General features: G+C 41.2%; 1 protein-coding gene across 5 annotated transcripts in view; it reads left to right on the top strand.

Moving 5' to 3' along the window:
• The window catches only part of SERGEF (secretion regulating guanine nucleotide exchange factor), a 107,104-nt gene that overhangs the window by 19,022 nt on the left and 72,615 nt on the right, over positions 1 to 15,467 (top strand). For all 5 annotated transcript variants that reach the window (XM_079966710.1, XM_079966712.1, XM_079966711.1 and 2 more), the window contains exon 9: positions 7,440 to 7,606. In XM_079966710.1, coding sequence (XP_079822836.1) covers positions 7,440 to 7,606 — 167 coding nt within the window. The remainder of the gene's footprint in view (positions 1 to 7,439; positions 7,607 to 15,467) is intronic.

Raw genomic sequence — 15,467 nt, 5'->3', positions numbered from 1 at the left:
TGAAAGCACATCAAAGTGCTCTAGGTACTGCTCTGGCGGGAAGGTAAACAGCGTTTCCGTGCGCTACTCTGGTTCGCCAGAAGCGGCTTAGTCAGGCTGGCCACATGACCTGGAAGCTGTCTGTAGAAAAACGCCGGCTCCCTCGGCCAGTAAAGCAAGATGAGCGCCACAACCCCAGAGTCGCCTGCAACTGGACCTAACGGTCAGGGGTCCCTTTACCCTTTACCTTTAGGGTGTGGTTGGTTGTCTTTGGTTAACATAGTGAGATTTCTTTATGTGTGTGAGTGTGGGGTGGGTGGGTGGATTTTTGGATCAGGTTAGCCAGATTTATTTGTATGCTGCTGGCAGATTCTTGTTGTTTTGTTGGGCTATGTATGTGATAAAGGGGAACCATACCGGGATGAAGGCATCTTCTATTGGTCCCCATATCAGTTTCAGTTTATTGGTTAGTTTTTCTAGTAAGGCTATTTCCCATACTATTTGATACCATTGGTCCATGCTTACTCCTGACAGGTCTCTCCAGTGTCTGGTTATGATGTTTCTGGCTGCTGAGAGTAGGTGGGTTATGGGCTCTTTATAATGTGAGTGGGCATTATGATCTTGGAAGATGTTCAGTAGGTCCAGTTTTGGGGGGAACCGCTGTATAATTGACATTTACCTGACACACTGGGAAACGAGCTGTACAAAAGCCTTGTGAGCATCCATTAAGTATGATTCATCCGAAGAGCAGTAAAAGATGGCACAATGTTCTTCCTGCTGTATTAACAACCTCATCCTTGGCTAGGCTCTTAGGAATATTAATGATTTCTTATATTGGATTTTAACATATTCTCTCTCTTGTTTTCCATCTCCTCTAGTGTACCCTTGGAATCCCCTGTCAAAATCAGAATATTAAAGGGGCATGGAGATTCACCTACTCTTCTCTAATTCTTGCCATAAAAAGAGACAGTAGAACAGGGGTTTAGTTGGGAGCTATGTAGATGTTCCTTTTTAAGAGAGTCATGTCTCACATGATACTGTGAGAATCACAAATGCAAATGAGCCATTATCTATTTGTTCATGGTTTGGAATCCAATAGAAACCAATGTTGCTAATCTGATGAAAAATGCCCCCTATATTTAATAACGTTTTATGCATTTACAGATATAGTTAAACCTTGGAATTTGTATATAATCTAGGGTGACTATCCCCAAATTGTTAAAATGTAGAGGGCTCTGTGTTGAAAAACATGTTCTCCTGTCTTCATTTTAATTGAGGACAGGGTCACTCCGTGATTCTAAACACACTTAATTGAGAAATGAACTCATTGATATTAACAAATATCAAATATCCAAACAAATGTGCTGAAAATCAAAATATTGGGACTACCTCAGATGTAGTTAATGCTCTTAGGACATCTGTCTAGGGCAAAGTCTTCCAAATGTGGGGTGGAGAACATAACAACCGAGTGTTTAGAATATGGAGTTGGTTTATAGAATCATAGATTCATAGAACTGTAGAGTTGGAAGTGATCTCAAGGGTCATCTAGTCCAACCGACTGCAATGCATACATACACATACATAGATATACACTGTCCATAGCAACTGGCATCCCCATACAGTAGTGAGTTTCCAGCCCCCAGATGTATTATCTGTTACCACTTAGCCATATGAATAAGCACTAGGGTTGCCAGCTAACTGAGGGGAAAGACCCAGACTGGGCAAAGTTGTTAAGCTGGTGTGTTTTTTTTTTTTAGTTTTGCATTAAAAAATTATGTTTTGCTGATTTCTACCTGGACATTGCTACCAACTATGGTATTACAAATATGTTTGAGATGTATGGCAACCATTGCTATTTCCCATGTCTTTTTGTGGGCTTTTCAGAGGCATATGGTTGGCTGTTGTTGGAAACAGGATTCTGACCTGAGCCAGCAGGTTTTTTATTATGTTCTTTATTTGAAGGGCAGGCAGACCTAATCAGAATCATTAGGAAGTTACTGCACAATGGCTTTGATTCATGCAACGACTCTAACTAGATTAGCCTTGCTAAATTTGTGCCTTCCATGCTGACTGGGACTGATGGAAGCTGTAGTCCACAATATCAGGACACAGGGTTGGCAAAGGCCGTCACAGTTTCCCACCCCTCGGATACAAGCCGAAATCTCATAAGATTGTATTCTTTATTTTGTCCATTCTTATTTTACTTAATTTCTTTACAGGCCACATTAATCCCGCCAGTAACCCTGTAAAGCTCAGATGTGGGGAACATTTAGGGTTGCCAGATGTCACCATACTACAACTTCCATCGTCCCTGACTATTGACCACTTTGACCTGGGCTGATGGGAGTTGGCATCTGATAATATTTGAAGGCCCATAAGTTCCCAAGCCCTGCTATAAACAAGTTGCTTTTATGGCACATTTTCCCACAGCTGGTGAACAAAGAGAAAATGCCTTACCCATTGACACCCTGTAATTTCCCACTTCTGAGTGGTAATTTAAATCCTGGTCTCTCAGATTCAAGTGCAGAACTCTAAACAGGAGGCCAGACGGCCAAGATGCCTCATCCCCACCCTTCATGTTGATATATCTCTTTGAAACAGAACGTGAAAATGATTGTGGGGTGTGTGTGTGTGTGTGTGTATGTATGTGTATATATATATATATAGAGAGAGAGAGAGAGAGAGAGAGATAGAGAGAGATGTGTGTGATATTATGCTTTATAGAATTGTACATTCATTTCTTTTGTGGATTTGAACTTGTTCTGCCTTGGCCAATGCTTTCTTGCTCACACAACTGAGCCACACCAGGTGGTGATCTATGGGTTTTCCACTTCTCATTCCATCCCAAACACAGTGGCTGAGAGGTACTATTTCAGTAGAGACTGAGGCAGCTATGAGAACAAAGGCTTCCACAGAGAGATAAGTTGAAAAATGATATTTTTCAGCTTGGTTTTCTAGATAATGCTTAATAGATTGTCCAAAGAAATTCACTGAGGAGATTGAAATTTTTTGTTTATGACAATCACTGCAGACCCAATGGGCCTTGTCAAACCTAGTTACGCTGAATCAGGAATTTATAGTATATTATTCATTTTGATTGTCATTTGGCTCCCTCAGGGAAAAACCCACAAATTAAATTGTAAATGTTACATCGTATTACATCACATTAAACCTTGGTGCATACTTGAAGTGCCATGAGATTGACAAATTAAAATTATGGCAGTGAAAAACTTTAGCAGTAGGAAAGTACCGACTTTAAACAGCCTGGAGGCAAAGCTTCTTTGCTTGCTTCAAAATATGTATACTATTCCTGTTCTCCATCAAATGAGCAACAAGATGGCATGGTCTGATATGGTCTGATGTGTGTTTTAGGCAAGGCAGAGGTGAGATATCAAACTTGAGTGTCATGGTTCACAGCTTACCCACTACACTATTATTCTTCTACAGTAAAAGCTTTACTTAATAATAATAAATAGCACCCCTAACATGCTTGGTGTTTTATAAAGTAGCACCAAAGACAAGCCATGTCCTATGGAACTTGCGATCTAAAATTCAACACAGGGTAGGTCTCAAGGCAGGGATGCGGGTGGCGCTGTGGGTTAAACCACAGAGCCTAGGATTTGCCAATCAGAAGGTCAGCAGTTCGAATCCCCGCGACGGGGTGAGCTCCTGTTGCTCGGTCGCTGCTCCTGCCAACCTAGCAGTTTGAAAGCACGTCAAAGTGCAAGTAGATAAATAGGTACCACTCCGGCAGGAAGGTAAACAACATTTCTGTGTGCTAGTCTGGTTCGCCAGAAGCGGCTTAGTCATGCTGGCCACATGACCTGGAAGCTGTACGCCAGCTCCCTCGGCCAGTAAAGGGAGATTAGCACCGCAACCCCAGAGTCGGCCACGACTGGGCCTAATGGTCAGGGGTCCCTTTACCTTAGGTCTCAAGGCAAGTGTCAAGGAAGACTTAGACAGTTGTCTGACTAGGAAGTTAGGCAATAATCTTACATATTTTTCTCTCCCTAAGACAAGAACAGCAAAAGGGAACCTCTCACCAACCAGATACAGCCAAGCACAGTGCCATCTGGTGCCTAAACTGTGTAATGTCGCAATCCGTGTGTGGATGTGAAAATAGAAGGAGGAAAATTGTGTGTTCAATCACATACAAATCTTTCTGGCACATCTCTTATCTGTATATTTTATTCTATTTTAGTTGTACCAGTAGATAAAAATTGGAATGGCTATGGAAACACTGAACAAATAATTGACAGGTAGGAAGAGGCCCAACTGAATCACAGAACTCTAGGGCATGATGAACTCTTTGCCATCCTTTGGAGACATTCAGCTGCACACAGACATGAACATCGACATCTGATGAAAGGAGAAGAACCAGGGCTAAGGATTACAGGGAGAAGAGCTTGTTGGGAGAGCATTGAGGACAGGAATGAATTGAAGATGGAAACTTCACAGTGTAAGGAGGGGGCTTCTCTTGACTTTCTGGTCTTTAGGGAGCAATAAGGGATTGCTAACTACATAACTTCTTTAGATAAAGCAGTGCTGGTAAATTGTCTAATTGCTTGTTGGAATTTGGCCAAGTTTGGAACAATGAAAATCTGGCTTGTGGTGCTGCAACTACCCTCTAGAGGGCAGCATTGATGTCTACTTATTTTTATTTCCCTACCACCTTACTGTCAGCAGCTTAGAGCAGACAATAGATCTGTCTTGATCTGCGGTATTTGGACAATGGTGGATTGCAAAGTCAAGCAGTGCTTGGCTTTTCTCTTACAATAGCTGAGATTTTAAGTGATGGTAAATTCTTGCAGTGCTGCTTTAAAAACTAGCCCCAGGGGATGGCTAAAGCCACAGAACAATTAATAGAAGTGTTTTAATATGATTTGTAAAAATGACTGCCCACAAATTAAATTAGTAAGTGGGTCTGATAAACTTCATCAATTTTAAATTTTTATGAAACTTGCTTATTAACCTAAATGTAGATGCCTTTTTAAGGATATTGAAAGATGCTTGAGATAACCTACAATTTAATAAACAAATGCTACCACTTGTTCAAGCGCTCAAATACACAGAAAGGGATAGTGTGTGGCTGTTGGCTACACCTGTGCATGTCTCCAGTGTAATGTCTTAAGGAGTTGTTTGCGTATGAATTGTGTGTATCATTCTGTCCATACAATTAAGCTGAGATCATGTGGGCAGGGCATAGGCATAAATTCTCTCATATGCTGTTCTGAGTTTGTTTAGGGCAGAAGCCTGAGGCCACAAGTGGCTACAATCCTATACCCCTTCACCTGCATGTTGAGACAAACATCTGAATAGTTTAAAATAAACTATACTGTAGGTACTGTAGCACACTATAAAATAAACCTTTGGTCACCCAGTGATGCATTTCCAAATACAGTAATGGCTAATGTTTTGGCATCCTTGCCTTCTGAAAGAGATGAGCAGGTTCATCATTTCCTTGTCCTTTATGTTTTTTGTTATTAATATGAGAAACCAATGTCCTTCTTGAACCTTCAGAGCAACAGTTAAACTTGCAAGGATAATGAGGAGCTACATTTGTTTTTAATTGCATAACTATAATTAGACTGCTATCTGCATTTAGATATTGCTATTAAAAGTTTAAAAGTGAGAGGCGCACCATAGCTTGAATTTTAAACAAGCCCAAGCCTTGGTTGGCGGTGATAAATAGCAAGTGTTCTTTGATTTGGCAGCCTGTCTTGCAACTGAACTGTCCACATGGTCAAATAGCTGCAAGATCTCCTGGTGCAGGCTCTCGCCTCTTTCTGTAGTGAAGGAAGCAGGGGGAATTAGGAGAAGGGAGTTCACTGTTTTGAGGCCTGCTCATAAGCTTTTCTGAGGAAAGTCCTTGTGTGAGGGCTGAGGTAGAAGGAGCAACAGCCAGTCTGCCTCAGTGCACGGGTTTCAGGGCCATCCCCAGTGCTTTTCTTCTGGGGGGGGGGGGTACGCAGGGGTACGCATACCCCTAATGATTTTGTGAATCTAAGTTTGGCCTCATTGAGGGGCACTATTTCAATATGAGTAGGTAAATGAGAATACCCCTAAACATTTTTTAAGGAAAAAAGCAGTGGCCAGCCCTATCATTAGGCAGAGTGAAGCAGGCACCTTTGGCGGAATATGCTGGGGGACAGGAAGTGGACAGAACTCTGTGTGCCATTCAACTCACCACGCATCCGCTAAGATAGCTTCTGCCCACAGGTGCAATGGAGGATACTGAACTCAGCTTCTAGTCTGGACAGCTTCTGTGTTTGGAATGGGAAAGGCACCATCTTTTCCTTTGCCCACAGGCAGCAAAAATATTTAGGAGAGAATATTTATTTGATATTTATGTGCAGTTTTTTCATACAAGCATTCTCAAAGTAGCTTACACAGAAGCAGATTAAACTAATTTAAAGAATCATAAAAAACACGACAGCTTAAAAAAAACCTAAATAAAGGCATGAAGAGCAGCAGAAGGCAACAATTTAAGAACTTAACTTGCCTGAGCTTGAGGGAATAAAAACGCTTTTTCCTGTCTCTGAAAGGAAGACAAGTGCAGTAAAGAAATGGACCACCTAGGGCATGTTTGGCATGAAAGTCTGAAAGGGGTGTTTGCTTAGATGTACTTACAAGCTTCCTTATTGAAGAGAGCTTCAGAATGGGTATTATATGTCCTAGGTGGAGTTTCCAGATCACTTTTTAAATTTTTTTAAAATTTATATCCTACCTTTCTTTTGTTGTGTAACCCAAGACGATAAACACATGGTTTCCGGGCACTCACCTCCATTCAGACACTGACCTAACCCAGGCATGCTTAGCTTCAGCAAGATGGTAGCCTCATGTGCCTTCAGCCCATGGGACTTTCATTGTCAGGCGCCTGTTGCCACCAAGGCATGAATGACAGTAGCAGGCATCTCTTTTCCAGTAGGGGGTGCAACTAAAGTTGGTAAAATGCTACTACAGGACTATTGTTACCTGATCATTTAGGAGAATTGCTGGATGGACAAGTATTTTCAGACTATGAACCTGCAACTTAACAAGGAGTAGGAGCCCATCTGGGTAGAACTAATACTTTATGACCAACTGGTCCACTGAGTCTTTCTCCCTAGCATGGCAAATCATCAGCTCCCTCTTGCCTGGGTTACCTATTATCTTTCCAGCTCATTACTAATCTCAGGTGATTGTACAGAAAAGCCTCTACCACTACCTTGAGATAGACTGGAACTCGTAGGGAAAATGTAAGGAGAGGGGAATTTGAGAAATATGAACTGGGGAAGTAGGAAAAAAAGCTGAGTGTTAATTAACTCTTGAAGTCAGAAGAGGTTGGAGTGCATTTTTTTAAAAAATAAAAAGCCTAGTTTCTTGTTATTTTTCTTACATTGCTGAGTTGCTGCTGTTTTCACAGTGATTAAGTTTTGTCTGGAGGACTAATGCTGAACAACTGCGTGTGTTCTATTCAGAAACAGGGAAAGTCTTTACATGGGGTAGAGGAGACTATGGTCAACTTGGATGGAGCAGGATGCTGAATGAAGGAGAGAGCGAGGATGGAAAGAAATCGACTGAACACTGTTTGAAAAAGCAAATCAGTGCACCTGTTGCAGTGCCCAGCCTCACTGGAGCATCTGAGGTAAGGAGAAACCATGAATTTTGTTAAGGTCAGACCTCTAGTTATTTGTTTGTCTTTTGTTACTAATTTACCTTTTGAGCAAGGGCTATCTGTAGCCCTCAGACATTATACACTGGGAAAGAACATCCAAGCTGTGGTGGTAACAATAGATGACTGCCATCTTGTACCTCTGTGGTGGTATCTATTGAAGCAGTCTCTGAGAAGATGGGACTCTGTTACATGGAAAATAGAAGTCCAGTTTTACGGTAGCAGCAATATAGAGAGAGGCAAACTTCCCAGATAAATTTGTGCATCTAAAAGTATATATTGGGTGGAATTCAAAATAGCGCCAAGGAGATTGTTCATCAGTGCAAGCATTTCTGTTTGTGAGATGGAACAATTGCCCCTCTTCTCCCCGTATATTTTCTTCTGGGGGTTTGGGAAAGACTTAGGGAATGGGGTGGGGGAAAGCCCTGCTGCATTAACAGGGGTCCTTGTGGTGGCTTCTGCTAGAGTAATAGGTTAGTTGAATTCAGACGATGAAGATGCTGATGATGATGATGGTTCCTTCTCTGTTCTTCCCCATGAGATCCCAGCATGGATTGCAATAATTTAAAAAATACAGTACTAAAACCAGTTAAATTGCAGTCAGGAGACTAGGGTGGGCTATAAAATTTATATCTTGGTCATCAAAAGCCAGAGCAAGGTGGTGTGTTTTCAGCATACCATGGAAACTATATTATGAAGGTGTCAGATGCACCTGATAGGAATTTCACTGTTTAGGGGTTGCCACTCCCCCTCTACTCCAAATCTGAGCTTGGTGAAATTACCAGAGGGCCTCCTCTGCCTATTTCAACACGCCAGACAGTCCGTAGGAAGGGAGTTGGTCTTTCAGATATATTACTTTTAAGAGCGATCCTAAGTGTTGAGTTTTGTTTGACATAATCTGGATATGTCTGGCTATGTTTTCCCCCACCCCTACTTAGTAACAGCATATTATATTTTAGTGCATCTGTAGTTCAGTTTTTCCATGTACATGTTCTGATGTACCATCTTTTGTGGAGCTGAGAGTTTCAAAGGACTATGGACCTATGTTGTTGTTTAGTCGTATCCGACTCTTTGTGACCCCATGGACCAGAGCATGCCAGGCACTCCTGTCTTCCACTGCCTCCTGCAGTTTGGTCAAACTCATGTTCATAGCTTCAAGAACACTGTCCAACCACCTCGTCCTCTGTCGTCCCCTTCTCCTTGTGCCCTCAATCTTTCCCAGCATCAGGGTCTTTTCTAGGGAGTCTTCTCTTCTCATGAGGTGGCCAATGTAATGGACTTATACCTAAATGAAAAAAGAAGTTGCCTAGAGTTCGGCCAATTAAAAAGAGCAACTTTAGAAACATTGAATACTGTGAACTCACGGGTGGGAGGAAGTGAGAGTTTGTTTTATTAATAAACATCTTAGTAAGATCAGCAGTGTTTAAGCTGCTACTGATATAGAATGAAAGAGCTTACAGGGCTGAATTGGATAGCTAAAACCTTGAGATGTCAGATATAATCAGATCATGAAGAACCTAAGTGTAACTGATTTTTTTAAAATATATATCTATATAAAAACAAATATTGACATTTTGGCACTAGCTGGTGGCAGTCACAATCCTGGAATGTAGCTAAAAATGGGACTGTCCCTTGTGGAGAATGTCAGAAGTAAAACACCTGAATACTTGGGTGTCAAATTCTTCTGCCCACATCAGCTTGAACTGTGACAAGGGGCATTTCACAGCACAGAGACCCCATCACTGATCACTGGTGACATCAACTGCAAATGCAACACTAAATCAAGGAAGCATTTTGCACATCAAATGCTTCTAGATTGGGTGTTCCCCCTGCCCTTAAAATAAAGGCTGTTTCTGAGCAGGGAAAAAAAAATTCTGGTTAATTAACATATGCATTAAAATTTCACATTCCAAAGCAAGAAACATATATATATAGAGAGAGAGAGTGGGGAGGGGGGGAGGAAAGAGTTTTTGAATAAGTTAATCTAATTAGTTTTTCTTTAAAAAGTTGATGGAACATGAAATTTTGTAGGTAGGAGTATTCTTCATCAAGAGCATTGTCTTCATGCTTTCTTCTACAGAAGGATTATCCCCTTTCCCTTGTGTACACCTATTAATGATGCTGGCATATAGGAACACAGCAAGAAATTCCCGTAGAAACATTTTAATGCTCCTTTTTGCAGTTTATCAAGTCTTCCAGCAATGTGATAGCAAGGATGATACAGCAGAAAATAATAATATGAGGCATGGCAACATTCATGCATACTTGCCTTTATAAAACTGTCTTTTTTCCACATTAGTGTTAAGTTGCCTGTCCTGGAATAGTTCTGGTTATCTTATTTTAAATATTTGAAAGCTGCCTTTAAGGGTAGAAGCACTTTCAAGTTACAAGATAAAAGTATAATATAATCAAAATAAATATGCATAATGAAAGCCACTTGCATTAAAAAAACAACAACACCCAGCCAGCTGTAAGCTAAACACATCAGCAATGCAATAAAGCAAAACATACCTTCAAAGAAAAGGCAGTGAAAACAGATGGGTTATAAGGACTCTCCTAAATGACTGTAGGGAATGAGGATGACTTGCCCCCATCAGCAGTACATTTCAGAAGGATAAAATCACTGAAGGGGGGAAAAACACACACACACTTCTGCCCAACCTGATTATTCTGAGAGGCAGAAGGCCTCAACTGATGAGCGGCTGATATAGGGGAAGGTGCCCTTCAAATAACTTGGACATAAGCGGTTGGTGACTTTCAAAGGTTAAAATATATACTTTAAGATGGACACTAGAAGAGAAGAAGAGTTTGGATTTGATATCCCGCCTTTCACTCTCCTTCAGGAATCTCAAAGTGGCTCACATTCTCCTTTCCCTTCCTCCCCCACAGCAAACACTCTGTGAGGTGAGTGGGGCTGAGAGACTTCAGAGAAGTGTGACTGGCCCAAGGTCACCCAGCAGCTGCATGTGGAGGAGCAGGGAATCAAACCTGGTTCACCAGATTACGAGACTACCGCTCTTAACCACTACACCACACTGGCTCTAAATAGACTGCTAACTAGTGCAACTGCTGCCAGCTGCCTGCCATCTTCTTCTCTGGGCCCAGAGGCATTCTGGGAAATGAAGTTGGTGGGCAGCTGGAGCCTTGGCTGGCACAGTGCTGTCACTGCCTCACCATATGCCATTCCTCTGTGGTATTGTCTGGGGAACCTCAGAGTCTGGCTGCAGGGTCCCATGAAAGTGCAAAGTGTACTTATTCACCTTATCAACTTATTCCAAGTTGATTAGCACAGGCACACTTTGGAAATCATTGAAGAGCTGTCACTGTGCTGAAGTAACATATATTTTCTCTGTATACATATGATTGCTTCCAACCTTGAGCTCTAATATTATTACTGGAATTCTAAACATATAAGGAGAAAATGCAGATATAGTAACAAAGTGGAGAAGTGTTCTGTTGCATTGAACTATATTCCACTGTAAATGGCTGTGTTTGGTGAGGCAGATAAAATAAACAACACCAATATGAAACCTGAATAAGCATCAGATCTTCAATTCTGAACAGCCAGTATGGTTAGAGCACTGGACTAGGATCAAGGAGACACATGTTCAAATCCTCACCCAAAAATGAAGCTGATAGGATGAACTTGTGTGATGCCTTGTCTCTCTGCCTAGCCTGTTATTAGGTCAATAATACTAATAATCTATCATAATCTATAATAATAACAATAATAATAATGGGATTATGGGTTTGTTTTGGTTTTGCTCGTTTTTATTATGCATATTGTTTTACCGTATTTTTTGCACCATAACACTCACTTTTTTCCTCCTAAAAAGTAAGGGGAAATGTCTGTGCGTGTTATGGAGGGAATGCCTACGGGTGGCATGCCGACAGATTTTCCTCCTCTAAAAACTATGTGCGTGTTATGGTCAGGTGCATGTTATAGAGTGAAAAATACGGTATTTTGTATTTTTATACTGTGAACCTTCCTGAGATCTTTGGATGAAGGGTGGTATACAAATTTAATTAATAAATAAATGAAATCAATACAATATTAATAGCAACTTTTATCCAAATCTAGTCTATTGAATTCTGTTTGTGTTTATAGATTTTTGCATATTTTGGGGGGGAATATGGGTATCAGGAGTTTAACACATTTTACTGTAAAAATGTGGACTACAAAGGCTTTCAGGGAATATAATAAGCCTTTGAAGCTAGATTTGCTATTCAGCTGCCAAGAGCATGTCTTCAGTACATTAGATGTATCACTAAGCTGATTACCAAAACCGTAGGTCTTAAGGAAATAGATAATGCAATAAGTGCATTTTTAATTGTCTGCTCTTTCCTGGTGCCCTGAAAAGTTAATTTTGCTTTAAAAACAGCTGATTAAAATAGCAGGAGGAAGATGATGATCTTTTCCCTTGCCTTATATCAGCAAACTGAAGAGAAGAAACGAAAAAAAGGAGCAATTTACAACACAGCATCATTATCCATTGGATTGGCCAACTGGTGGCTTCTGGACTAGAGTAGCCTCTGAATTATCTGATCTCTGATGGCCCTATGAAAAATTTAGACAAACCATGGTAAAATGTTTGTTTGCGATTTTACCTATTAGGGAAGGGGAAGAAACTATTTCAGGTGGTAAGAAATAAGAGAGCTGATAACCTTAAGGTTACAGAAGCTGGCCATCCCTGCTGCTTATCATGTTTATGTTTCAGAGACTAGGGTCCTGTTCTGTTTTTAATAAGCTCAGTGTAAAAGGAGAATAATCACACGGAAAATTTTGCATTGTAAAGATAGATCTTTAGGTGTGAGGTGATTTAGGTGCAGAATCATTACTGCCTCCCCTTGTTTTTGTACACTATTGTGCTTTTTCTGGAACTTTCCTCCTTAATCTCTGTCACTTATAGTAGGGACAGAGAACATGTGGCCCTCCAGTTGTCGGACTACAGATCCCATAATCTCAGACCACTGGCCGTGCTGGCTATGGCTGATGGAAATTAAGCTTCTGAAGGGGCACAGATTCCCCATCCCTAATTTACAAGCCCATTTGTCCCAGCCTGTCTGTGACTATATACAGATGTGGCTGCTGCCTCATATCTAGTTTGGACCTAAAAAAGCATGGCATTTTCTGTTTATTTGTGTCTCAGTTCTCCTCAGTTCTGGTTTAGGTTTGTACTCATACTGAACAAGTGCTTTATCTTTGGAGGTGACTTTTGGCTTGTGTACAGTGTCAGTGTGGAGGCAGATTGGCTGCGAGCCAGTGAGAAAATAGGCTATTAACTCACACTGATTCCGTGCTTAGAAAGCCGTACTGAAAATAATTAGAACAAAGTCACTTTATTTAAAAACATTCCCCAAGTTTTTTGAAATTTTCTTTCATGTTTGCGATTTAGACTTTTACATAAAAAGGGTGTGCTTTCTGCTATGTTAAGTAAGATAATGTTAACAACAAGTAACTTCCACTATTACATTCAGTCTCTCATTAGTAACCTTACAAGTTGTTTTAAGTTCGGTGGGAGATGTAGGAAAATGTAAAGCAAGGTAGATTGAATAATATAAGCTGTGAGCAGCTTGCTCAAGAGTCCTTACACTGGTTTGGGGAAAAGCCAGATAGAAATTAGTTCTGATCTTCCACAGAACACAAAAAAAAAGGCGGGGGGAGGAAAAATCTGACTAGTGTCAGACCTCTTAAGAACCGGTCTCCATCCCCCTCTCACACTGCATGTTGCTCATGTGCAGTGGCTCTCCATGCCAGCACAAACATTCAAGGCTGGGGAGGAGAGAAATGTCCAGGTTCACACTCTGAGTCCAATTGGCTCATTGGCTTGCTGAGGTCACCAGAAGCAATTAGAAGTATGAGCATCTGCGGGGTGGGTCTTTCATGTTCATAGGCCTTTGTGTGAAGTTGCCGTCTTGAGTGGATACCTATCTGATGTCTAACCAACTTATTCAAATCGCTCCAGTAATGTCTTGGTTTTCTGTGTGAGATCCTGATAAACATTTCAATAGCTATTTCTCATTATGACAGTGGTTAAACCTAACTGTACTTTTAATACTAATTTTAATGGTTTTAGAATAAGCTTGGAGGAAACCGATATAATCATATACAGTCATACCTCACGTTGAAGTAGCTTCGGGTTGAGTGTTTTTGGGTTGCGCTCCATGGGCACCCGGAAGTAATGGAACGTGTTACTTCTGGGTTTCGCTGCTCACGCATGTGCAGACGCTCGCTGCTCACGCATGTGCAGACGCTCAAAATGATGTCACACGCATGTGTGGAAGCAGCGAATTGTGACCCACACACGCGCAGACACGGGTTGCGTTCACTTCAGGATGCGAACAGGGCTCCGGAACGGATCCCGTTCACATCCAGAGGTAGCACTGTAATGAGTAACTTAAAAGATCGGTACAGGAAAATCTTCAGTATAAAATCCTTGTCCCTAAAACTATGTTTTATAATCAGTGAAAGTGAGAGTTCACATACAAAAAATAAAAGTAATTGTAGAACACCAAAAGCTGCATATTACTTATATACAAGTTGCTGAAAACCGTAAAAGTAGAAATACAGTGGTACCTCAGGTTACATACGCTTCAGGTTACATACGCTTCAGGTTACAGACTCCTCTAACCCAGAAACAGTGCTTCAGGTTAAGAACTTTGCTTCAGGATGAGAACAGAAATTGTGATCCGGCGGTGCGGCGGCAGCGGGAGGCCCCATTAGCTAAAGTGGTGCTTCAGGTTAAGAACAGTTTCAGGTTAAGAACGGACCTCCGGAACGAATTAAGTACTTAACCCGAGGTACCACTGTAATATCAGAGAAGGTATTTTGCATAATATGAGGTTAATTCGTAATAAAACAGACAAAAGGATATCACATAGTATTAAAATCTTCAGTTTTAGACTTTCTTTTGGATAGGTGAATTTGTGGGGTGAACTTCTGGAACTTTCCTACCCAACTTGTAGGAAAGTGCCTTATATCAATACATGGTCCATCTATCTTGGTGCTGTCCATACTAACTAGCAGAGTCTCTCCAGAGATTCAGGACAGGAGTTTTTTCCAGGTCTACCTGAAGATAGGAGAGACTGAGCCTGGGACCATTTACATGCAAAGCTTGTGCTCTGCGGCTGATCTCTCGCCTTTTCCTTGCAAATGCCAAGCAGCTATGGTTGCATCCAGTGTTGAATATTGAATATGTAGCACTAACTAGAGAAATAGCTAAATCTTTATTTAACAGGCCCTGTAAGAAGTCAAGAACGAGACAGAGAGTGTGATCTGTGGTATAGGATCAATAGGCTGAATTGTGACGTTTTCCTTTTTCCTTGAAAACAAGATCCCAGAATATTGAGTACAAATCTTTGCATTATCTCGCACTGTTGTGTTCCCTAAGCCCTTCAGAATGCTTCTCTTTTGGGTGAGGCCTGGGAAGGTGCTTTTAAGAAGAGTGAATTATTTAAACAGTCAGCCAAAAGAAGCAGTGCTTTAGAACACTGCTGTACCTGAAAATTAGGACAGTGTACGGTTTCCCACCACTGCCCATTTTGAAGGAAAAGCATAACACTAAAAACTATTTTGTTTTCCAGCTGCACAGTGTAAAATTTATGGGAACAATCCACCAGGAATAGAAATAGAATAACTTCCTAGGAAATTAAGCTCTGAGCCTAGGACTCAGATCAGAAGGTTGGCAGTTCGAATCCCCGCAACGGGGTGTGCTCACGTTGCTTGGTGCCTGCTCCTGCCAACCTAGCAGTTGGAAAGCATGTCAAAGTGCAAGTAGATAAATAGGTACCGCTCCGGCGGGAAGGTAAACGGTGTCTCCGTGCGCTGCTCTGG

Source organism: Podarcis cretensis (genome assembly GCF_951804945.1).
Source record: "Podarcis cretensis genome assembly, chromosome: 1".
Taxonomy (NCBI): domain Eukaryota; kingdom Metazoa; phylum Chordata; class Lepidosauria; order Squamata; family Lacertidae; genus Podarcis; species Podarcis cretensis.
Note: the sequence above shows the minus strand (reverse complement) of the source record. Positions and strands in the feature narration are given on the sequence as shown.